General features: G+C 39.6%; 1 protein-coding gene across 1 annotated transcript in view; it reads right to left on the bottom strand.

Annotated features, from left to right (window-relative positions):
- Positions 1-629: 629 nt before the first annotated feature.
- The window catches only part of APBB1IP (amyloid beta precursor protein binding family B member 1 interacting protein), a 72,694-nt gene continuing 47,075 nt past the window's right edge, over positions 630-26,248 (bottom strand). The window contains exons 8-14 of the mRNA XM_070728232.1: positions 24,898-24,972; positions 21,258-21,401; positions 18,860-18,970; positions 9,989-10,087; positions 9,531-9,648; positions 4,522-4,625; positions 630-2,020 (exon numbers count right to left, since the gene is read on the bottom strand). Of these exons, the coding sequence (XP_070584333.1) occupies positions 1,442-2,020; positions 4,522-4,625; positions 9,531-9,648; positions 9,989-10,087; positions 18,860-18,970; positions 21,258-21,401; positions 24,898-24,972 (1,230 nt within the window). The 3' untranslated portion in view covers positions 630-1,441. The remainder of the gene's footprint in view (positions 2,021-4,521; positions 4,626-9,530; positions 9,649-9,988; positions 10,088-18,859; positions 18,971-21,257; positions 21,402-24,897; positions 24,973-26,248) is intronic.

A 26,248-nucleotide genomic window follows, 5' to 3' on the forward strand; every position in this document is an offset into this window, starting at 1 on the left:
TTCCCTGGGTCTTCCCCCTCTTGCTGGCGGGCGGGCGAGCGGCGGGCATCAGCGAGGAGCCGGGGTTTCCCCTTTGCGTGGGCGGCCGGGAAGACCCAGGTTGGGGGTACGGGGGGGTGCTGGGAAGCCCCCCAGGCCGGCTGCGACCTTTTAAAACAGCCGCGCCGCTTCCCAGCTGACTCCTGAAGCCAAACGCGGAAGTGGTTTTTTTTAAAATTAATATTTTTTTTTAAATCGCGATATAGCGTTTCGCGAAGATCGAGATCGCGAAACTCGAGGGATCACTGTATCTCCATCTCTCTCCCTTTCCATGGTGTCTCTTAAGGGCTTGTTATTTACACTTCATATCTCCTGCTTTGTGCTGTGTTCGGTGCAAAACCCCCCTACTGCCTGTGGCAAAAAAAAAGGAGATTCCCCAGAATCATGCGTTCTCCCCCCCCCCCGCCAATGCTACATGCCCCCCAGGGGCCCCGCCCGACTATTTGAAAAGCACTGATTAATGTGAATTACTATATCTGTAAAAATTGTAAATATTATAGAAGCATAGTAGAAATCAAACCGTGTCTTTAGCATATGGATCCAGCCATTAATTTCCAAAGTGTACACTTTTCATTAATTTAGACACTGGATTGAAGAAATAGGTTTTATTCATGAAGACTGCAGTAAATAAAGGAAAATTAAAAAGAAATACACACAATAAAATATAAGTAATAAGAAATAAATTACTTTGAGATAAACATTTTTTTAGGTATCACCTAGGACAACTACATTTGTAGTTGGGAATGGGAAAATTAAAGCTATCTCCAGAAGAATTACCCTGCATTAAACCAAATAAATAACCACAGAGATTGCCTGCAGATATTATCACTGAAAATAAATTTCCACTTTGTCTTTGAAAGAAACTCTGGAAACAGCTGTAATATATTGCAAAATATTCATAATAAAGTTGTGAGTTGCATTTTCCCCAAATCCAACTATGGGAAACCAAAAGAAAACCCCCCCCAAATAGATGGGGCAGATATGGGGAAGATTTTGACCCCCATAATGAAAGAAGGAATTTACAGCCTGTGAATTGAATTTGTTTTAAGCCTATGCTTAGATGAGCCAAACTGCCATGGTCTTATATCCAGGCTATTCTTACATGCAAAAGGTGTGGAGGGAACTCTGGGGGGAAAAAAGCTTTGTATTAATAAACAAATCAGCTTTTTAATTAATCCTGATTTTTTTTAAAAAAAACCAAAAACCTATTGGATCAAATCAAACAATTTTTCTGGGACCGGTTTTTCTCCAGGTCTCTACCTATGCCTGATTGTATTTTTCAGCCTTCAAGCAAAGAGCATGGGAATTGACCCAATAGTCCAACCAAACCTTGGTTTGTATCTGCCGTAAATTTTTCTAGCATATACTCCTTTAGATGACCTAATGTTTGAAACTACTAAGTTCATGAGGACTCGCTCCTTTTCTTTTGCAATGCTCTCATGAGATCAGACATGAAATCTCCTTGTTCAGAAGCATGTCCCCTTGAAATGGATCCACTTTGTTTCGGTCTTACGACTGGACAAGCACCTTCTTGTCTTCTAGGAGGAGGTGGTGGTTTCTTCTTGGTTGCGGGAGGAAGACCAGGGGCGGGATAGGAGGGCAGTGGCGGAGGTAGTTCTGCAGAGCCAATAGCAGTAGGAAGAAAAGGAGGCGGTGGAGGAGTGAAATCAGGAGGGGATTCATAGTATTCAGGTAGTGGTGGAGAGGGTGGTGGCGGTGGCGGCGGCGGTGGCAGATCATCCAAATTGGGAGGAAGTGGTATGAATTCTGGAGGCGGTGGAAATTCTTCATAATTGGGTAAGAAAGTTGGATTTTCTCTCTCCGCGATGGCAGATAAATCCAATGAAGTAGTAATAGCAGAAGACCGTCTTTGAGGAGGGGGTGGAGGGTGCAAACTGCCAGTTTTGCGGATTTGTTTCAAGTGTTGTACAGGTAGGGATGGTGCTGGACCAACATTGAAAATATCATCTGGCTTTTTAACCTTTAAAATGATTTTAAAATGATTATCGTAAGACTAAGAAATTACAACAGGTTATAACTTCCTGAATAATACTGTTATAATTTTACGAGTATTCAGTCAACAGATTCCCACTGGTACATTGCCTATTATTCAAGAATCAATAATTTACAACACTCATTCAACAACTTTTATTTATTTATTCGATTTCTATGCCGCCCAATCCCGAAGGACTCAGGCCAGCATAGACGTCGAATAAATAAATGGACATTTGAATTTGTTTTAACATGTTATGGACTTCAACTTCCAAATTCTACTTCAGCTTCAACCACAGCAACACAAGAACACACAACAGATTCAAACTTAATATTAACCGCTCCAAACTTGACTGTAAAAAATACGACTTGTCGAAGCGTTGAACTCTTTACCAGACCCCGTGGTGTCATCCCCTAATCCCCCAAATTTTACCCTTAGACTAACCACAGTTGACCTCTCCAGATTCCTAAGAGGTCAGTAAGGGGCGTGCATAAGGGCACTAGAGTGCCTTCCGTCCTCTGTCTACTGTTTCTTCTATATCTCCTATATCTTCTCTTCGATCCCTATATTTTTTCTTCTATTCTCTTATTGATATATTTTATTCCTATATTTTCTCTTCTATTCTTTCCTTGATATATTTTTCTTGAGTGTATCCTCTATAACCTTCATTGTGTATTGGTCGTAATAAAAATAAATAAATAAATAGAACTCCCCAGCCTACTGACTGAGGAATTCTGGGAGTTGAAGTCCACAAGTCTTAAAGTCGCAAGGTTGGAGACTTTAATTTAATTTAATTTATGGACTTCTATGCCGTCCAATCCCGTAGGACTCGAGGCGGCTTACAACAATAAAAAACAATACAATAATAAAAATAAGTTGAACATCAATAGTAAATAAAAGCCCATGTCCCTACAACCCATTATGTGTTGGCTGGGGAATTCTGGGAATTGAAGTCCACACATCTTACAACTGCTGAGTTTGAAAAACAACTATTTAGATGCTCCCTCATTTTATTAGGATTATGGCTGATAAAAACAAAACTCTTATCAAATATTCACCAGGGTGAATGTTTAACTTACCGTTCGAGTTTTTATATATGAATCAGTACTGAAGTGAAATCTAACTTGCTTTAAAAATTGTTTGGTTTTTGCAATTATAATTGATAAATGCAATTATAATTTTATAATACAATACACACACATGCATTGAGAAAATTATATATAAATTGCATACTTCTTGAAAATAACATGGAATTATGTATCATTTTAGGAGAAATTGTCACAAATGTTAGCAGAGGTATATATACAATCATTTTTGGTGTAAACTGTAAAAAAAATCAAACTAGTTATGACACCAACATTTTAAAAGGAAAGAAAAGGAGAAGCATTAGGAACATCCCTAATGTCCACTTACATTCAGTGTGTCAAATATCCAATGTTAATAATTACAAGGTTTTTCAGCTACCACTTCCATGGTAAAACTTTAATTCACAAATACACTTATTAGAAGAGGTTGGAAGCAAAATTTAACATTCTTTATAACGAATATAGTACCGTATTTAATGCTTAAAAACTTTTAAAAATGACATTAAAATAAGATAGGCATCTTAAGGATTTTTTAAAAAATAGATATAGAACAGTTTCATATTAGATGGAATGGGTGCCCTTAGCCACCGCCAAGGGTAATTGCGGACTAGAAGGGACAAAACAGTCTGAAATAAAACCTAAGCAAGGTATATGTCAGTGATGGTGAACCTTTTTTCCTTCGAGTGCCAAAAGAGCGTGCACTTGTGGTATTGCGAATGGGGGAAAGTCCACGCCCATAATTCAATGCCTGGGGAAGGTGAAAATAACTTCCCCCCACCCCTGGAGGTTGGAAATGGCCTCTTTTCCAACTTCTAGTGGGCCCCGTAGGCTCGTGTTTTGTCTTCCCCAGGCTCCAAAGGCTTCCCTGGAGCCGGGGGAGGGTAAAAATGCCCTCCCCCATCTCCCCCGGAAGCTCTCTGGAAGCCAAAAATGTCCTCCTAGAGCCTCCGTGCGAGCCAAAAATCAGCTCGCCGGCACACAATGTACATTGGAGCTAAGCTAAGGCAATGGTTTGCGTGCCAGCAGATACGGCTCCGTGTGCCACCTGTGGCACCCGTGACATAGATTTGCCATCACTGGTATATGTAGTTCTTAACTTATAACTAGTTGCTTAATAACTGTTTGAAGTTAAGATGAACTCTCCAAAAGCCACTTACAACATATTTTCAAAGTTTCAAACACCCACACTCATCCCTTTGGGCATGTGATTGTCTGAGTGTTTGGTAATTGGCTGTTTGTAACATTCATGTGACCACAATTTACAATGTTTTTTTTTTTTTTACAGTTTCCAGCATTAATTTCCCATTTCTGGCAAGGAAGAAGACTTAAAAAAAAACACCAATTAGTTTTGGGAGACATTTTCTTCCAAAAAGGTAGGAAGACCCTTAGTTGCTGTATACTTACATTAATTTGTACCTTTGGCATCTCAGCAGGTTTTCCAGTTTCTGCAATGTTTGCTGTATTAAGAGCTATGTTTTGCGGAATTTGCCCATTGGCATGAGAGCTACCTATGATGATAATACAACATATAAGAAAGAATGCTACATATAAGAAAGAAAGCCTATGCTACTAAAAAATAATTACATTTAAAGAAAAGATAATCTTATTCTGTATCATCAGTAAGAATTGAGATTGGCAAGGCAAACCCAGAAAGAATTATGCTGCAAACATACTTCAAATACTTTTTTAGACCATCGAACAGGGGTGGGCTACTGCCCGGACCGGGGGGGGGGGGGGGAGAAACACAGTGGGGTAGTGAAAATGGAGCTCTACCCCAGAGCACACAATTTGACTGAAAGATATTGAAAGATATTGAAAGAAAATGCAGGGTATCCTGCGTAAGTCACGCCCACAGTGTGGTGGTAAAAATTGTGGTAGCCCTTCACTGCCATCAAATATCAATTGTGGTAGCCCTTCACTGCCATCAAATATCAATTGTGGTAGCCCTTCACTGCCATCAAATATCAATTTGGAAGGAACAGAGTAAAAAACTTAGCATTTAAACTCAGCACAGCTGTACAGGTTTGATTTTTTGTTTGGACAATTAATAAATATATAATAAAATTGATAAATTTGATTATTCTGGATCATCAACCCTTGTTCAGACTTCTACTAAAACCTGCTGCAAAGAGAATGTGCTATTATTTTCATTGCATTAAAATAGTTTATAAATTGGAGATGGCAGATGAATATTGTTCATAATTTCCAGAAGAAGCATGGACATAAAGTCACCTTTATGATAAACTGGACCAAATGAAGAAATAATAACAATAACAACAACAACAACAACAACAACAACAATGCCCCGAGTCTACGGAGAGGGGTGGCATACAAATCCAATAAATAAATAAATAAATAAATAAACAAACAAACAACAACAATAATTTATTAGACTTGTATGCCGCCTCTCTCCGGAGACTCGGAGCGGCTCAACAACAATGTACTGGAAAACAAATGAACTTCTGTTTTTAATTACCGGGCATACAATCTTTAAGAGCTTAATAGTTTAGGAGAATGATCTGTTATTTATCAATTTAATAAAGGATATCTGAAAACTGAACCTTTGAAAAAAGCAGTTCTTCAGTGGAATATCTGAAACCAATTCTCCCCAGAGATTAGAACGGTCCCCACCCTCCTTGTCTTTCGCAAATTACTTAAGACCCACCTTTGTCGCCAGGCATGGGGGAGTTAAGTTATCCTTTCCCCCTAGGCCGTTACAAGTTATGCATGGTATGTTTGTGTGTATGTTTGGTTTTTTATAATAAGGGTTTTTTAGTTGTTTTTATTAATTGGATTGTTCATGTTGTTTTACCACTGTTGTTAGCCGCCCCGAGTCTGCGGAGAGGGGCGGCATACAAATCCAATAAATAATAATAATATTAATAATATCAACCCGGTGTAATGAATGAGAAAGCAAGATATAGTTGCTTTAAAAGAAATATGATGCAGAAAGTTTTGACGCAGTGTCATACTCTGCTGCTTTTGGCTGTTCCTGAAACCAATGTAACAATTCTACTCTGGATTGTAATGCTCTGGCAATAGGCCTGAGCTAATGAAACACAAAATTAAAGAAAACTGACAACAAAAAAACAAACAAACAAACACGTATCTCTCTCCTCCCCCACTGTATATCAAAAAGAACAAAGGTTCTTCAAAAACCTTCCTTCATTCCACTGGAAGTCGATAGAACCTCTGTAGCAATGAAGAAACAGATCCATAGAACAAGAAAGAAATAGTTTCAAATAGTTATGTTCTGTGTGTCCAATTTTTAAAAAGAGAAAGGAAACCAGTGCAGAAAAAAAGGAAGATAGGAAACAATGCAGAGCATGCTTCCTCTGGACTGGAAAAAAACCCTAATGATGGTCACTGAGAAATGTAAAGGTACAACAGGTGTGTTCTGATATAAGAGATAAGGAAGGTGGCAGGAAAGTTGCCCTTTATGGTCCCTGTTAGATCAACTGGAAGAAAAAGAAATAACCAAGCTGACCAGGTGAGGAAGTAGCCCCAACATGAAGTAGCCTTCTAGGGCACTGACCTGTCATTGGAAGGGAATATGGTACCTCTACAGTGGTACCTCTACCTACAAACGCCTCTATTTACAAACTTTTCTAGATAAGAACCAGGTGTTCAAGATTTTTTTGCCTCTTCTCAAAAACCATTTTCCACTTACAAACCCGAGCCTCTGAAACTGTAACCAGAAAAGTCAGGGAGAAGCCTCCGTGGGGCCTCTCTAGGAATTTCATGGAAGGAAACAGGGCCGGAAAAGGCGGGGAGAAGCCTCCATGGGGCCTCTCTAGCAATCTCCTGGGAGGAAACAGGGCTGTAAAACTCGGGGAGAAACCTCCGTGGGGCCTGTCTCGGAATCTCCTGGGAGGAAACAGGGCCAGAAAAGGCCGGGAGAAGCCTCCATGGCAGCGTTTCCCAACCGGTGTGCCGCGGCACACTAGTGTGCCGCGAGACATGGCCAGGTGTGCCGCGAAGCTCCTAGGGAAGCTCCAGCTGGGCGGGGCGCTGCCGGTGCCGACCTGGAGCTCCCGCTCGCAGCTGTCCCCCGGCTCCTGCTCGATGCGGCGGTTTTCGGCACTCTCCTGCTGGGCCCCAAAGAAGGAAGGCAGGAAGAAGGAGAGCTTCATTCTTCGCGCCTTTTTCTCGCCTTCCTTCTTTGGGGCCCAGCAGGAGAGCGCCAGAAACCGCGGCATCAGGCAGGAGCCGAGGGACAGCTGCGAGTGGGAGCCCCAGATCGGAGGCACCGGCAGCGCCCCGCACAGCTGGAGCTTCTCTGGCGTCGGCGGCAAGTGTCCTTTGGGGCCCGGCGGGAGGGCACTGGCGGTGGGAGCGGGGTGGGGGTGGTGGTTGCAGCGGCCGCAGGCAGTCGTGGGAGATGGCGGTGGCGAGAGGGAGCTCTCTCTCTCTCAGCTGACTGCAAGCGGGAGCCCTGACAGTGGCGGTTGGACGTGCTGGCGCTGCGGGCCTGGCATATACGACGTCCAGCAGCACGTCCAGCCGCCGCCGTCAGGGCTCCTGCTTGCAGTCAGCTGAGAGAGAGAGAGAGAGAGAGAGAAAGAAAGACATATAAGAGAGGCAGAGAGAGAGAGAGAGACATAGCAAGAGAGGCAGAGAAAGAGAGACAGAGCGAGAAAGAGAGACAGCAAGAGAGGCAGAGCGAGAAAGAGAGACAGCAAGAGAGGCAGAGAAAGAGAGATAGAGAAAGAGAGAGAGACATAGCAAGAGAGACAGAGAGAGAGAAAAAGAAAGAGAGACATAGCAAGAGAAAAAGAGAGACAGCAAGAGAGGCAGAGAGAGAGAAAGAGAAAGAAAGAGAGACATAGCAAGAGAGACAGAGAGAGAGAAAGAAAGAGAGATAGCAAGAGGCGAAGAGAAAGAAAGAGACATATAGCAAGAGACAGTGAAAGAGAGAGAGAGAGCAAGAAAGAGAGAAAAAAGCAAGAAAGAGATAGCAAGAGAGACACAGAGAGAGAGAGAGAGCAAGGGAGAGAGAAAGACATAGAGGAAGGGAAGGAGGGAGAGAGAAAGAGAGCAAAAAAGAGAGGAAGAAAGAAAGAGGGATGGAGAGAGAGAAAGAAGGGAAGGAAGGAAAAGAGAGAAAGAGGGAGAAATAGAGCGAAAGGGAGGAAGAGAGTTTTTTTTGTCCAAACTTTTCTTTAGGGCCCCCCCCCCCGCCTTTCAATGTTCCCCAGGATTTTGAAAATATGAATAATGTGCCGCGGCTCAAAAAAGGTTGGGAAACACTGCTCCATGGGGCTTCTCTAGGAATCTCCTGGGAGGAAACAGGGCCTCCACCCTCCCTGTGGTTTCCCCGATTGCACGCATTATTTGCTTTTACATTGATTCCTATGGGAAAAATTGCTTCTTCTTACAAACTTATCTATTTAAGAACCTGATCACGGAACAAATTAAGTTCGTAGAGGTACCACTGTATTATAGTTAAGCAAAGCTGAGGATGTCCTAAACTGGAATAAAGCCTGGTAGATAAACTGCTCAAAAAAGCTTAAAATGGCTCAGGACAGAAACAGCAGAGAAAACATGGCTGCAGGGATCCATTAGCAAAGGGTAGTTTAGAAGGTGGAGGATGATTTCAACCAATGGCGTAGTCAGAAAAGGGTGAATGGCATCAAGAAGACAGGGCAGTTCTAGCCTGAATTTTGGTTAGGACTGAACAAGTCGAATATTTTAGCAATCTAATTGAGACTGTGTTATGGGGACAAATAAAGGCCATTCCCCATTAATCAATAGTACTTATATACCGCTTCATATCACTTTTACAGCCCTCTCTAAACCCTGCCCCAAGAATCTGGGTTCTCATTTTACCAACATCGGAAAGATGGAAGGCTGATCAACCTTGAATCAGCGAGATTCGAACTAACTAATTTACAAAGAAACCAAAAAACAAATCAGGATATTTTAGGATGGAGAAGCAACAATTTCTATGTAGTTTTATGTATGGTATGTTTGTGTGTATGCTTTTTAAATAATGGGTTTTTTAGGCTTTTAATGTTAAATTGTTATTTTAGACTTTTAATATTAGATTTGTTATTGTATATTGTTTTATCACTGTTGTGAGCCATCCGAGTCTGCGGAGAGGGGTTTTTCTCTTTTACTATTTTGGCCTCTAAACTTTGGAACTGCAGAACTATTATTCATATCAGTGCTCATTAATAAAACAAACCTCTGATCACTTGGATAAATTTATCAGGTTTATATCAAGTAGTTACAAATGCCTTTATTGTCTTGCTGCAGATTGTAATGTCTTCAGTTACTAAAAATTCACATCCTAAAATGAGCTGTTATTGAACATGTTAAGACAATGATAACGATTGGCAAGATGGTAGGAAAAAACCCTGATCTTATAATCCTCACAATAATTTATTTTAAAAAATAAATAATTTGGATACCTTTTGGAGATGGTCCCACAGAAATTATGGATTTGGGATTTCCTGGCTTTGCCAGACGTGAAGCTAACTCAAACTTTTGTACTGCAGCAATGTAGTTATCATACAAGGCCTTTCCATACTGAAAAATAAGTATCAGAAATATCTGACAGATTTTCCATCATAAAAAAATGAACATTAATTTCTCTGCTTATTACATAAATTTTTAACAGAAATCCTTCTTCAGTGGTTTATTTGAAATCTCTTGCATAAAAAACTAGGACCATAAACCAATAAGTTGAAAGCATATTATTTGTTTGACAAAGTGATTTATTTTCCCAACACAAATTCTATTCTACATATTCTATAGTCATATTTATTCGTTAGAGTTTTATTACTCAAAAGAGTATGCTACCTTTTTGGTTTTCATCATTTCATTTACTTTATCCTTTTACTATTGAAAAGTATTCTTTTTTTCTTACCTTTGCAATTCTGATACCAGTTACCCAATGATGTAGCGCCTCCTTGTCATCACAGCATAAATATTTGATGTACTGTGACTCCTTCTGTATTTGAGGATGCTATAAATAATAACAGTAACAGTATTTTTTAATCATTAAAAATCTGCTGAAACAACCCAAGCAGATAAGCCAACTTCCCAACAAGGTTTCTTGTCTATCACTACATCTTGGCTACTTCAAACCACTAACCACTGAGGAACCACAGAGAAAAAAACTAGCATTTTTCATCAGTCCTTCCAAAAGATTAATGATACACAACTGAGATGTACATGACTGCAATTGGTATTATTGTTGTGAGCCGCCCCGAGTTTGCGGAGAGGGGCAGCATATAAATCCAATAAACCTAAACCTAACCTATTTAAAAATCTAGTAAAACTTGGCGTTTTAAAAAACTCTTCACTTTCCATCTTTTCTTTTTTCTCATTTTAGACTGCAAATTTGCAAGTAAGGGCTATATTTAAGTGATGAAAGAAGTTAGAATAAATGTGATTTAAATAATGAAATGTCAAATTAACAGGAAAATAATTCAATGTGCATCTGTAAATAAATCACGCAGCCATATTTCAGAACACCACAGATTTTAAATATTTATGCTCTATTCAAAGGAAATTTGACTTGAAACAGCTTGTAATATTAGTTAGCTAAAAGTAATTTTAAGCACATCAAAATTCAGAAGTTAAATATAATATGTGAATAGTTCTTAATTGTCATCAGGAAGACAAATTTACTATATGCATTTTCCAAAAGTAAACATTTTTCCTTCCTTTTCTGTTGATTTTTTTTCTCATTTAACTTTTTCATCACCTTAGAATCTGCGGACAACACATTTATTCAATACTATGAGTAGGATACTAGGTTTCATCAATCAAACTCCCAGGACTAATTTACATGTCTAATCTTTGTGATTATTGAAAGTATCAACAATGCAAAACAGTCTGTAAATTTTCATCTGACACTGGGGCACAAACACTGGTCCAATCTATTGACTAATAATCTGTATAATAATACGACAAAAATAGCTAATATTTTTGCAATGACATGGTGAATCCAGCAGATGGCATCAGATACTTTTCTATTTTTCTGTTTCTATCTCTATATCACAATAAAAATAGTGTTATTGTATTTTATAGGCCAACATATTTATGGGACACAAGCTTTTGTGGAGTAGAATAAATTTATCATGAAATGAACTAGCAGAAATATACACAGAAATACGCAAGCAGATGATTACGCATTTTCCTATATTTATTTTTCATATTTTATTAAATAATAATAATGATGATAATAGTAATAGTAATAGTAATAATAATAATAATAATAATAATAATAATAATGTAATCACTCAAACCCATTTCTTCAAGAATAATTTTTTTCTCAAAAAAAAATTGTTGAAAAAAATATAATGAGAGGCAAGGGCTGACATTATTTTGTTAAATAAACTTATGAGTAATATTTGATTCTCACATATCACAATTCAACGTGGAACAAGGTTCCAGAGCCTTGAATACTCCAATACATTCATTTTGTACATTTTACCTTTAATTAAAATATTTTTAATTTGTGAGTTTGATAGGAAGGGAGAGCTATTTCAGAAATTCAAAATGGACTCCCTGTAAATTAATCATAATTTGCCATAAGTTAGTGTGGCATGATACACTGGATAAAATCTTGGGCAACTAGAATGCTGGGCAAATACCATCTTTAAGTATTAAAGCTATTAAAGTAATAGCTTCTTGGTTATAGCTAAACTTACCACGTTTCTGAAAACTCTGAGAGAGGGAATAAACACTGGACATTTTAGGGTTGTTGGGGTTGTTTTTTTTTTTTTAAATTATATATGATTTTCTTAGTGGTTTTATATGATATTTTTTATAGTTTTGTAAGCCACATTGAGTATCATGTTTAAATAGGTGGCAATATAAACCTCACAAACAAACAAATAAATAAATAAAGAATCAATCAATCAATCAATCAATCAAACAAACAAAGCGATAAATATGTCACTTCTAGTCTTTCCACTAAATTAGACATCCTGTACCCTAATCATCTTTGTTGCTCTTCTCTGCACTCTATTTATAGAGTCTCAACATCTTTTTTATATTGTAGTAATCAAACTGGATACAATAGTCCAGCGGTGGTCTTACCAAAGCAATTTTTGAAGGAGCCAAGAGACAGCCCAAAATAGATATTCTGTATTTAATGAAAATATCCATGATGGTTTTCCCTCAAGAGATGGGCGTTACAGCAAGTTGTATAATCGAAACACCACTATTATGCTTCCACACAATGCTTGAAAATGTTGTGATCACTAAACATGTCAAATGTCAGATCTTTTTCCAGAAAGACCAGAAAGTGGTTGGAACTACTTTTAAAAAGTTGTTGTTGCTATTATTATCATTATTATTATTATTATTATTATTATTATTATTATTATTATTATTTAGATTTGTATGCCACCCCTCTCTGCAGACTCGGGGCGGCTCACAACAGTGATAAAAACAATACATGGTAACAAATCTAATAATTAAAATCTAAAAGAACAATTTAACATAAAAAAGTCTAAAAAGAAAAAAAAACCCAATATATAAAATACATACACACAGTCATATCATGCACAAAACTACATAGGCAATGGGGGATGCCTTAGTTCCCCCAAGCCTGACGACAGAGGTGGGTTTTAAGGAGTTTACGAAAGGCAAGGAGGGTGGGGGCAGTTCTAATCTCTGGGGGGAGTTGGTTCCAGAGGGTCGGAGCCGCCACAGAGAAGGCTCTTCCCCTGGGTCCCGCCAGGTAAATGCCTTTTCATGTTTCTTAAATAAATGAATTAAAAAAAGGCATTTTAATAAAATCTTCTTGTATGAGAAGTACTACCAGGCTGACCACCATATTCTAACAGACGACAACAAATCCCAAATTCAGATGAATGAACTTTTCCATTTTAATTCAGGGAAAGCCACAAATGCTATTAGTAAACAAGCAATGTTGCTACCCACGCTGTTGTTAAAGAATACAGCAACCCAATTTGAGAGAGAGCAAAAGCTGAAAGAATTAGGAAAACGAACTGCATGGTCTCCGAAGAGAAGTACTAAGCAATGGAAATGGGATAAGAGGACACTATTGTGCCAGTTTGCTCCCAGGGTACCAATTCTTTCACCCTAGATTAATTCCACATTATGCACCATTACTCTCAGGTTACTCAAGCAAAACTTGTGCCAATAAAGCATAATTAAATTCTCCTGGTATCCGAGACACAACAGACTGACTAAATGAGCCAATTTACATATAGATTACCTTACTACCACCAGCTGTGAAGATAAAAAAAAAATCCCCAAAACCCAGGAGCTAAGAGTTTGTGCTGTTGGCTTTTCAAATTTTCTGAAGAAATGCTACATAACATAATGCCAAGAACTTGAATTTGAACTATAAGCAAATGCTGTTCACAAAAATTTGAGCAGTCTTTTCTGATTTAAACCAGAATTGCAAATTCTTTGGTTATTCATTAGCATCAACAAAATAATGATCGATGAAAATATGTATGTATATTTCAACAAAATTTATGGTTTTTAATTTATTTCATCAGATCTGAAACTCTTAAATAGCTGGCAGGATTGACCCCTGTCATTTGGCTACCCACAACATGAAAATATTGCTTTCCTTACTGAAATAATTTTAGCATCTTTATGATGACTGCCAAGATAGGGAACGGAGCAAACCATAATCTTATAAAACATTGTTTGTTTGTATGTATGTATGTATGTATGTATGTATGTATGTATGTATGTATGTGTATGGTATGTATGTATTCATAGATTTTCACGGGTATAGGGTTATTCTTTGTCAAGTGGACCACATGAAATTGAAGCCTTATTTGAAAAGAAACCATCACAAAACCAGCATATATGATAGAAAAAACTTGCTCTTTCTATTGAAATAAAAATGAAGATGATTGAAGGTGAGAAGAGAGCGATAGAATTTTTTTTGCTGTTTCTAAGGAAGATGATTGAAGGTGATGAAAAAAATCCGTTTTCTCACCTTCAATTATCTTCATTTTTATTTCATTAGAAAGAGCACATTTCTTTCTATCATAGATGTTGTTTTTGTGATGGTTTATTTTCAAATAAGGCTGCAAAAATTCAATCAAGTGGACACCTGGTCCACTTGACAAAGAATGTCCCAATAGGTAAACAGATAAAAGGAGTTCCTATGGGATCACCTTTGCAAACCTTTACATGGTGCATTTTGAAACCAACACCTTAGGTAAATCTAAACTAAAACGCAAATTCTGGCTTAGATACATAGATGACACTTTCATAATTTGGCCACATGGAAAAGGAAAACTGGACAATTTCCTCACACATCTCAATAGCCTACACCCCAAAATACAATTTACGATGGAAATAGAAGCCAACAACCAACTTCCCTTTCTGGATGACCTAATCTAAAAAAACCCAACGGCTCCCTAAGACACACCACCTATCGGAAGAAAACACTCACCAACCGCTACTTAAATACACATTTCTACCACCATCCTGCACAGATCATCTCTGTAGCCAAATCCCTGAGGCTCCAGAAACAAATGCCCAGTCAGCAAAGACCACCTGAAATCTGAATTACACAATCTCAAAAACATATTAATTTCTAACTGTTTCGAAAGAAAAACAATTAATCAACTTAATCCAAAAAGAGACACCCCACAAAAAAAATCAAGACACAGAACAGGATAATGGCATCGCCCTCCTCCCTTATATCAATGGCAATCAGCAAATTTCTCCACAAACACAATATCAGCCTTCGTCACTAACCCCAAAATAGCCAACATCTTAAGAAACCCCAAGGACAAGATCCATCTTAAAAACCAGAGTCTATGAAATACCATGCAAAATCTGCGCAGCCACATACATTGGACATAAACAGGCAGTCAGAAAATAAGAAAAAATCTTCCTCCCTTTTTCAGCACATTAAAACAACAGGACATGAAATTGATTTTGAAAGAATTAAATTAATCTCCAAAACTGAACACTTATACAAAAGAATAATTATGGAAGCCATCGAAATAGGGAAACACCTCTACAACATGAAGAAATGTGATGATACCTCCCGCCTACTAGACCTAGGCAACAAACGTGATGATACCTCCCGCCTACTAGCCCCAGGCAACCACAACCGCAACCACAATCACAACCACAACTCCATCAAGTCAATCAACTAACCAAAATGTGATTCCATCAACCAATCAAAATGTTACAACACAACCATCCAACCTACTTGCAGCAGTTGAGCCAACATTCCACCCCCACCCCCACCATTTATAGAAAAATGGTAGCTCCAACCACACTTCATTCGCAGCAGCACGAAGCCCAAAACACCAGCCTGAAGATGACAGGTGTGATCTCATCGAAATGTCGCAAAGACATTTTCGATCTTGCATGGGAAAAGACCTGAACACACCAACATACATACAACATACGTACCTACCTCTCTCTCTCATTTTAAATATATATAATTTTATATACATACATATACATATACATATACATATACATATATATATATATATATATAATTATTATACTATATTATACTATATTATTTTATTATAATACATTATATCAGAGGTCCCCAACCTTTTTTGCACCAGGGACCGGCTTTAAGCTAGACCAGTTTTCCACGGCCCGGGGGGGGGGGGGGCTTTGGTCAAATGGGGGTGGGGTTATGGAGGGGTGGAGCTTAGTGACGCAGCCCTCCACACTTCTCCACAGGGCGGGGAGAATCAGGAGGCTCCTTTGGCGGCTGGGGGCTGCCTGGCTTTGTGATTTTGGCTGGGGGGGGGGAGTTAGGAAGGTCCTACTTCTCCCCCCCCCAGCCAAAAATTCAAAACCTATCTGCTGGATACGGGCGATGAGTGGGACAGAGCGGTGCGGAAGCCTCTTGCAGCAGCTGCCACAGCCACCGGCTTCGGCACCGCTCGTCCCGCTCATCGCCCGTATCCAGCAGATAGGCTTTGAGTTTTTGGCTGGGGGGGGGAGAAGTAGGACCTTCCTAAGTCCCCCCCCAGCCAAAAACTCAAAGCCTATCTGCTGGATACGGGCGATGAGTGGGACAGAGCGGCGCGGAAGCCTCTTGCAGCAGCTGCCACAGCTGCCTAACTCCCCCCCAGCCAAAATCACAAAGCCAGGCAGCCCCCAGCCGCCAAAGGAGCCTCCTGATTCTCCCCGCCCTGCCCGACGCCCCACCCTGTCCTGCATAATGTCCTCTGCCGGGAGGGCAGCGGCGCTGCGGACCGGCTGGAAAACCCCAACGGCCCGGTCCGCGGACCGGCGGTTGGGGACCTCTGCATTATATAATACTATATTATATATGAAAGGATATAATTTCTGAAAACCAGACGGAAAGTTGCTTAAACAAACTCTGAAGATCAAAGTCTGCGGAAAGGGGCGGCATACAAATCTAATACATAATAATAATAATAATAATAATAATAATAATAATAATAATAAAATGAATGCCCTTTCTGAAAGCATGGAGTGGGAAACAACCTCACAGGGATCATATCCTGGAATTTAATTTTAAAAAAGGACCCTTTCCCATGAATCTGTACCAAGCAATCCATAAAAGGACAAAAGACTTAAAAGATTCTCTCTTTCAAATCTTAAAACTGGGAAATTCATAATAATTCAGTCAAACTGCCTTTAAACAGTCAACTAGATTGAAGATTAAAACTAAACATTTGAAACCATGGTAGAAAATATGGCTGCTTATGAGGGATATTTAGTGTTTATCAATTTCAACAATTTTAGATGGACTTTAACTCCCCGTATTTCCCAATCACCATGACATTGAGAAACACTGTCCCAAATGGTTCAGTTTCAGCAAGTTCATTTTTTGTAAGCAAAGGTTTGCATGTATCAGTTACATTCATATATCCCCTTCTGTAAAATCAAATTTAGGAGCTCAGGGCTTACATTTCTTATAAGTTACCTAAAGAGCATGTAACCATGATGACTTTCCCTTCCACGCACAAGTTATTTCTTTCAAATAACTTTGACGCTATCAAAGTTATTGGTTATTAAGCACATCTTAGGGAAGAGCAACTGCTGTTGTGTAACTAAGAACGTAGGATGTATCTCCCTTGGCTTATCCTGTTACCCAGAATTATTTTGTAATATTTGGATTAAATATGGTGAGCAAGAGAGAGGACGGAAAACACTTACCTTTTTCTCAATACATGCAAAGTTTTATAACTCCTACCATATTTCCTCTCACTCATTCTCTCCACCCCCACAATTTAAAAATCTAAAACGTCCAATATGAACCTTTTCTTCAAAGGCTGATCCTTCCCATGGACTCAAGAGAACTGGAAGGGACTATTTGCTCTCTGCAGTTCAAAGCCTCGATGAGTGCAGGAATCCAAATTAAAATATCCCCTCTAAATGGCCACATAATTTGTGTGTGAATGCAATCAGTGAAGAGGAACTCCCCAGTTCTTGAATAATTGGTTCTGCTGCCATTTCCATTTCTTTCCTAATGAACCCTGACATGGAATCTACTTTTTCACAGCTGCCACACACATGGATAACAGTTCATCTCTACCCCAAAGTAGATTGTTTGCTCCACCATGCTTCAATGGTATGCCAAAATATGGTTCATTCATTCAATTTGGAAAATGAATGGCTTTTGGTCTTTCACTATGCTGAATAATTTAGCATCATCCACAAACCTTGCAATGTAACTTATCAATAGATGATTTACGAATGAGCTAGCAGTGGTCCTAACACAAACACATTTCTTAAAATTATAATAATCTCCTTATCAAAACCCTTATGTGGCTACTGAAAAAGTTTTTCTTCTGAAAAATTAGAAGAATTGCACTCTGGCTGTAAGATGCAATCTTACATACGCATTTAGCTGGGAAGGAGACTTGTCAGGAATGTCTATACATACAGTCATAATTATAATTATAAATTGAACATACAAACTGAATAAACAATCTCTCACTGCCAATCCACACTCAGTAAAAGACCTTGGAATACTAATATCGAATGACCTAAGTGCTAAAGCCCACTGCAACAATATCGCCAAAAAAGCTTCTAGAGTTTTTAACCTGATCCTACGCAGCTTCTGCTCAGGCAATCTCACACTACTCACAAGAGCCTACAAAACTTTTGCCAGACCCATCCTAGACTACTGCTCATCTGCCTGGAACCCATACCACATCTCAGACATCAACACCCTTGAAAAAGTCCAAAGATATTTCACCAGAAGAGCCATTCACTCCTCCACTTGAAACAGAATATCCTACGAAAATAGACTAACAATCCTGGGCCTAGAAAGCCTAGAACTACGGCGCCTAAAACACGATTTGAGTATTGCCCACAAGATCATATGCTGCAACGTCCTATCGGTCAATGATTACTTCAGCTTCAACCGCAACAACACAAGAGCACGCAACAGATTCAAACTTAATACGAACCGCTCCAAACTTGACTGTAAAAAATATGATTTCAACAATCGAGTTATCGAAGCGTGGAACTCATTGCCGGACTCAATTGTGTCAACCCCTAATCCTCAACATTTCTCCCTTAGACTTTCCACGATGGACCTCTCCAGGTTCCTAAGAGGCCAGTAAGGGGCATACATAAGTGCACTGGTGTGCCTTTCATCCCCTGTCCAATTGTCTTTTTTGACCGTTCTCTCCAGTTACCCCTTATACCTTATTAAACTCAGCAAGGATTATTTTTGAGTAGACCTTATAGGAATGCATGATCAACATATGTAACTCAGGACACAATACACAACATAGTAAATTAAGAGTGCATGCTCTGTAATACATACCTTTAGGACAAAACAATGATCAGTAGGGGACTTATACTTCATTTTGTATTGAGTGCCATAATAAACATTTACGTTCTCAAACTGTATGAAACAAGCCAAGTCTCGGGATGTCTAAAAAATTAAAAACACAACTTTTAATTACTAGAATAACAATCTATTTATTCAAAAGAAGGCCACCTCTTTCATGTTGGGATAACCTTTTGGTCTACTTATTGATCTGAGAATTAATGGCAATGCAACTTTTGTAATACAATGTATTAGGAGTGTGTAGCATTATTATTCTGAGGAATTGAAGCAAATGATTAACCTACCATTTGCAAAAATAAATCCACAAAAATATTACAATTCTGTTCAGGAAAGTGAATAGAATTAATAGGGAGAAGACTTTTCAATATTGCATGCTAAAAGTTTATTTGTAAATAGGTGAAAACTTCATTTGTCATTCCATGCCAATTTGCACTCCTGCCAAATAGAGTTTCTACTATCACAAAATGCACATTGGCTGTTCTTGATGGGTTGCCATGGCAACAAAGTTTCCTAGTGAAGGATCTGTGGACGAAGTACCAATTTGAATGGAAACAGAACAGTGCCTAAAGTCTTCTGGCTCGTGTACGTATACTAGTAGTCCTCAACTTACAACCACAATTGAATCCAACATTTCTGTTGCTCAGTGAGACATTAGTTAAATGCATTTTGCTCCGTTTTATGACCTTTCTTGCCGAAGTTGTTAAATGAATCACTGTTTCGTTAGTCGTACAGTTTTTAAGTGAATCTTAATGGCTTCCCCACTGATTTTGCTTGTCAAGTCACAAAAGGGGATCATGGCCATGGCAGCCACTTTGATGTGATTAATGCCACATGCCACTGTATGATTTAGGCAAAGGGTACCAAACTTGTGGCCTGCAGCCAAGATAAGTCACGTGCTGGCCCTGCCCGGTTTAGCAAAGGGGAAAAAAAAATCCTGATATGTCACATGACACTGCCATGACGCACAAGTTTGACACCTTTGATTTAAGCCAATGGATAAAAAACCACTAAGGAAAAATATGCATCTATGTAAGATTTCAGAATGCTTTCTGGAAGGATCTATAGAAAAGAGGAGGAGCTAAACAGAAGCAGCTCCTGGGCTAATTTTAATATCTTGCCCCAGCCAATGAATGAATGAATGTATGATGTATGAATGTGTTTGTTTAACTTTTAGCTATGGGGATTTTTAGATTGTAATTTTACTTAAGATTCCTAACATGTTTATATTACCATTGTTGTAAGCCGCCCCGAGTCTCAGGAGAAGGGCGGCATAGAAATTGAATAAACAAATAAACAAATAAGCAAATAAATAAAATAATTATCTCTTTGGCCTTGCTCAAACAATGGTAGCTTTCTTGTCTATAGTTTGACATGCAAAGCTATTCCATTTTATTCTATTTCTATAAAATTAAGCAAAAACGATTGTATTATTTTTCTATGGACCAGAATATCTCCAGGACCGCCTTCTGCCGCACGAATCCCAGTGACTGGTTAGGTCCCACAGAGTTGGCCTTCTCCGGGTCCCATCGACTAAGCAATGTCGTTTGGCGGGACCCAGAAGAGCCTTCTCTGTGGCGGCCCCGACCCTCTGGAACCAGCTCCCCCCAGATATCAGAGTTGCCCCCACCCTCCTTGCCTTTCGCAAGCTCCTTAAAACCTACCTCTGTCGTCAGGCATGGGGGAATTGAAATTTCCCTTCCCTCTAGGCTTATAGAATTTATACATGGTATGCTTGTATGTATGAGTGGTTCTTTAAATTGGGTTTTTAAAGATTGTTTTTAATATTAGATTTGTTTACATTGTCTTTTTATATTGTTGTTAGCCGCCCCGAGTCTTCAGAGAGGGGCGGCATACAAATCTAATAATAAATACAAATGATGTTATTTCTTTACATGACTGAAATTTTTTAAAATGCAATTCTGAAAAACAAAATAGTAGTCTATAAAAGGAATGAGCATCAAAGGAATTCTGCCATCCTATTCTCTGCATTTGGCCAAACAGCAGTTCTAAGGGGGACTTCCTCAACGGTTACATGGAGACATCTTACGCCTTCCCTTTTACAAATTGCTTTAACGCTTCAAAACACCAATTGCCTGGTAAAAAAGTTTAATGTTTTAATGGAAATATGGAGATCTAAGATTATTTATACTAATTAAGATTATAATTCTTTAAGGAAAAAAAATATTTATCTATTATTTAAAATATGCAACAGAATGAATAAATAGTTAATACCGTTATACAGATGTGTTTCACATTTATCCAATTTTCTTTTTAAACGTTTGTGTTTTGTACTGTATGTTGTGTGTGTTTATATGTATTTAAATTTTTTTTTTTAAATTAAAACCCCCCACATTCCTTTGATATGCCTGACCTTGGTCTTTCCTTTGGGGACATAATAAATGCCTGAAGCTCGTAGTAGAAAATAGCGCCTCTTCCAGGACTTCTTTCCATCTTCCTTTAAGTAAAGGGCACCTTCAACATCTGGCACAATAACAGATGTACCACAGAAGCTTTCCTGAAGAGGGAAAAAGTGGTGAGATGCGACCAGCAAGTGGATAAGCCAAGTGTGTTTCAGTTTGGCTTCCAAAAGCCTGAGTTTCCATTCATTCCATCAGCTTTTCTTTCACTGCCATCAGAAACAGGGTAATGCTTGATTCCCTAAACAGGTGAACAACTTCCTTCAACAGGTGTCGGACCTGTTGAAGACCAGTGGCTAAATTTGAGCTAAAAACTTTGGGTGGCATAGCTTTAAAGCAGTGCTTCTCAATTATTTTCTATTACGCCCCCCCCCCCCCCCCCGGAAGAATGAAACATTTCATGCCCCCCAACTCTCTGCCCGGACGATAGTTTGCAATATTTGTCACATTTTTGCCGAAAAAGTTCAAACGGATTATAAGTGTGATTGGGGTGTAATGTGTTTAAGTGACGCCTTAATTTATTTGGCTTCATGCTGTCTGTTGTCAACATTTTTAGGCACAGTAAACATACCGGTCTTTCCTCGTCTCCCACCGTAATCACAATGAAACCAAGCACTACATTTGCTTCCTTATCATATTTCCTTGGTTTAGGAGACTTACATTTGTCTCATTATCGCCATCTCTCTCTCTCTCTTCTCCTTTCTTTTAATCCCTGTTAAATATTTTTCCATGGTATCTCTTAAGAGTTTGTTATCTGCACTTCATATCTCCTGATCTGTGCTGTGTGCTATTGTTTGGTGCAAAAAAACCAAACTCCCTGTGGCAACCCCCCCCTCCCAGCGCATTCCCTGGGTCACATGCCGCCCCTGGCATTGCTTGGCGCCCCCCCCGGAGGGACTCGCCTTACTATTTGAGAAGCAGTGCTTTAAAGTAATTCTCATCAGGCTCACACAGGTTAGGGCAGTTCTCCCAAATTTCCTAAAAGTCTATACAGTACTAGTTAATTTGCCAAATTATTGTCTCCAGGAATATTACACAGAGATACCAAGGACGGAATGCTGGTCCTTCCAAAATGATCTGCAAGTTAGGCCCCCTCTCTGTTTTGAACTATCTCTCTCCTCAATTCTCATAATAATTTATAGTATGGCAGGTACAATCTGAAACAACTGGAGGGCACCATTGTTCTGTAAGAAAAGCAAGGCTTCTATAACTTAGACTGCAGAGTCCAAAAGTATCCAGTCACCAGGTGGGCAAACAACTGGAGTAAGAAGAAAGTTTCCTAACGTGAAGCACACACAGACCCAAGTATTAAAAACAGACACGTGCACCATGCATTTTGGAACTGCAAGCAGTTGTACTTACCACCTCCCAAACTCAAGCTTGAAAAGAACCCCTTTGGGTTTTTGAGTACATGAAGCTTTTTCAGAGCAGTCTCATAGTTAAAACACTGACAAGACAGAGCTTATAATGAGGCAATAAATGTTAAATTGAATAAACAGCTTTTAAACCAAGTTAACAAATTTACTTATTTATTAAATGTGTATGCTTGTAAAATTGAACATTTTGATTTGAGCTTTAATTATGTGAGAAGGTAAATAATTATTTTAACAAGCCTGACAGTAATTAGTGAACGTTCCCTTTAATTTGGTGAAGGTAAGCAAAAATCCAGACCTTTAGGAAGGCCTGGGTGTTCCTTATGTATCTGGAATGAGATGGCAAATTTCCATATCTTTGAATATGCCTGTCACTACTTTAATGTAGTCGACCATGGTATCCTTCTGCGCCGACTGGAGGGGTTGGAAGTGGGAGGCACTGTTCTCCAGTGGTTCTCCTACCTCTCCGGTCGGTCGCAGTCGGTGTTAGTGGGGGGCCAGAGGTCGACCTCGAGGTTACTCCCTTGTGGGGTGCCTCAGGGGTCGGTCCTCTCCCCCCTGCTATTTAATATCTACATGAAACCGCTGGGTGAGATCATCCAGGGGCATGGGGTGAGGTATCATCAGTATGCGGATGGTACCCAGTTATACATCTCCACCCCATGTCCAGTCAACGAAGCAGTGGAAGTGATGTGCCGGTGCCTGGAGGCTGTTGGGGACTGGATGGGTGTCAACAGACACCCATCCAGACAGACCCGGAGAGGGGCGGCATACAAATCTAAATAATAAATAAATAAATAAAATAAATAAATAAGCTCAACCCGGATAAGATGGAGTGGCTGTGGGTTCTGCCTCCCAAGGACAATGCCATCTGTCCGTCCATAACCCTGGGGGGGGGGGAAATTACTGACCCCCTCAAAGAGGGTCCGCAACCTGGGCGTCCTCCTCGATCCACAGCTCACATTAGAGAAACATCTTTCAGCTGTGGCGAGGGGGGCGTTTGCCCAGGTTCGCCTGGTGCACCAGTTGCGGCCCTATCTGGACCGGGACTCACTCCTCAGAGTCACTCATGCCCTCATCACCTCGAGGCTCGACTACTGTAATGCTCTCTATATGGGGCTACCTTTGAAAAGTGTTCGGAAACTTCAGATCGTGCAGAATGCAGCTGCGAGAGCAATCATGGGCTTCCCAAGGCATGCCCATGTTACACCAACACTCCGCAGTCTGCATTGGTTGCCAATCAGTTTCCGGTCACAATTCAAAGTGTTGGTTATGACCTATAAAGCCCTTCATGGCACCGGACAAGAATATCTCCGGGACCGCCTTCTGCTGCACGAATCCCAGCGACCGGTTAGGTCCCACAGAGTTGGCCTTCTCCGGGTCCCGTCGACTAAACAATGTCATTTGGCAGGACCCAGGAGAAGAGCCTTCTCTGTGGTGGCCCCGACCCTCTGGAACCAGCTCCCCCCAGATATCAGAGTTGCCCCCACCCTCCTTGCCTTTCGCAAGCTCCTTAAAACCCACTTCTGTTGTCAGGCATGGGGGAATTGAAACTTTTTTCTCCCTTCCCCCTAGGCTTATAGAATTTATACATGGTATGTTTGTTGGTATGATTGGTCTCTTAAATTGGGGTTTTTTAGATTACTTTTTAATGTTAGATTTGTTACATTGTTTTTTATTGTTGTAAGCCGCCACGAGTCTTCGGAGAGGGGCGGCATACAAATCTAAATAAACTAAACTAAACTAGGCCAGAAACCAAAATCATGAATACTTCTTGTATTGTAAGGTTACAGTAACATATCACTGCAATTTATGAAATCACATCTTCTCTCCTTCGTCTTTACTTCCCAGAGAACTAGGGAGATACTTCTGGGATGTCTTTTGTCCTTATTCCTTTTGTGGCTGAGCTACATCTCATCAGCCCTTTGTCATGGATCTATCATACAATCTATTTGTTTCCCAAACTTACAAAACTGTCATGACCAGTTTCCATGGTCATGTGAATCAATTCTAATTCATCTCAAATTAATTTCCTCATATTACCCATATTGAAGATACATTATTTTTAAAAGAGTTTTAAAATGCAATTCTGAAGTCTAAATTTCCTGTTTTTGTATTGCATCAAATGCAGAACTGAAACATTTCATTCTATTTCAGGGACGAGGAAGAACTTAAGAAGTTGGTTTACAACCAAACGAGCAGTTCATTAACATAAATTTACCTCCAATAATGCTTCTTTGCTTTTCTCATTCATTTCCTTGCTTTCATTCGTTCCTTTGTTTGAAAAGTAGAAATTCTAATTTAAAAAAAAGACAAATGAATCAATAAAATAGCCGGTTACTACTTGAATAAGCCCCAGAATGTGATTGAGGAAGGATGATATTAGGTCAAATTGCATTTTAGCTATTTTTCTCATTAGCTCCCTATTTTAGTGCATACAAAAAGTTTTCATTTAAATAAAAAGCCAGCACAGACCAATAAATAGAATTATCATCCAAGGTAGGCATGATTGAGATTTTTTCTAGTCCAGCAGAGGGCCCTCTAAGCAAACTGGTCTAGATTTTGCTTGTCCTATATCCGTGTTTATCTATATGGACTTTAGCTTCCTAAATTCCCAGCCATTAATCTTAGAAAAGTTGAAGTCCATATGTCTTATACTTGCTAGGATTGAGAAATGCTATCCTCAATCATCGTAACAGGATTGTCTCCTTTCTTATGCTCTGGGGCACACACCAGATGAGAAAATCAACAATAGTAAAAAGGCAGTTTAAGTATTCCAATTCCTGTCTCAATGGCTCCAGCTACCAATGGTGATGGAAACATTCATTTCTGAAAGAGGCTTATGGCTGTTTTAAATTGGGGGGCTGCTGATGTCTAAGATAACATTGGGAATCCAATGTTAACTGCATTTCCTAGGAAAAGTCTTCCTAAATTCAAGAAAATTAAAAGTTTAAAGAAACTCATGTAACACTATGGGGATCTCTATAGAAATAGTCCAATGGTGGGCTGCTACTGGTATGTCCTGAAACTCCATTCTGGTAGCAGCTAGCAGATTGTGCAATTTAATATAATATAAGAGTAATATAAGAGCCGGGATGACGCAGCAGGTAGAGTGCTGTACTGCAAGGTGCTGAAGCTGACTGTAGATCTGTAGGTCAGCGGTTCAAATCTCACCACCGGCTCAAGGTTGACTCAGCCTTCCATCTTTCCGAGGTGGGTAAATTGAGGACCCAGATTGTGGGGGCAATAGGCTGGCTCTGTGAAAAAGTGCTATTGCTAACATGTTGTAAGCCGCCCTGAGTCTAAGGAGAAGGGCGGCATAAAAATCGAATAAATAATAATAATAATTTGCGTGCGATGCCGCCGGTGCCGCCTTTGCTGACCTGGCGGGCGGCACCATCTTTTTCTCCTGAATTATTGAGCCTTTTTTGCCTCCGGCGCATGCGCAGAAGCAAAATCGCGTGAGGGGGTTCTTGTGCACGTGTGATTTCAGCAATTTTTTTTTTGCTGAAATAAATGGTTCCTCTTGGAAAGAGAGTGGAAGAAGGAGAGGGAGACAGAAAAGAGGGCAT

The sequence above is a fragment of the Erythrolamprus reginae genome, chromosome Z, assembly GCF_031021105.1.
Source record: "Erythrolamprus reginae isolate rEryReg1 chromosome Z, rEryReg1.hap1, whole genome shotgun sequence".
In the NCBI taxonomy this organism is placed as follows: domain Eukaryota; kingdom Metazoa; phylum Chordata; class Lepidosauria; order Squamata; family Dipsadidae; genus Erythrolamprus; species Erythrolamprus reginae.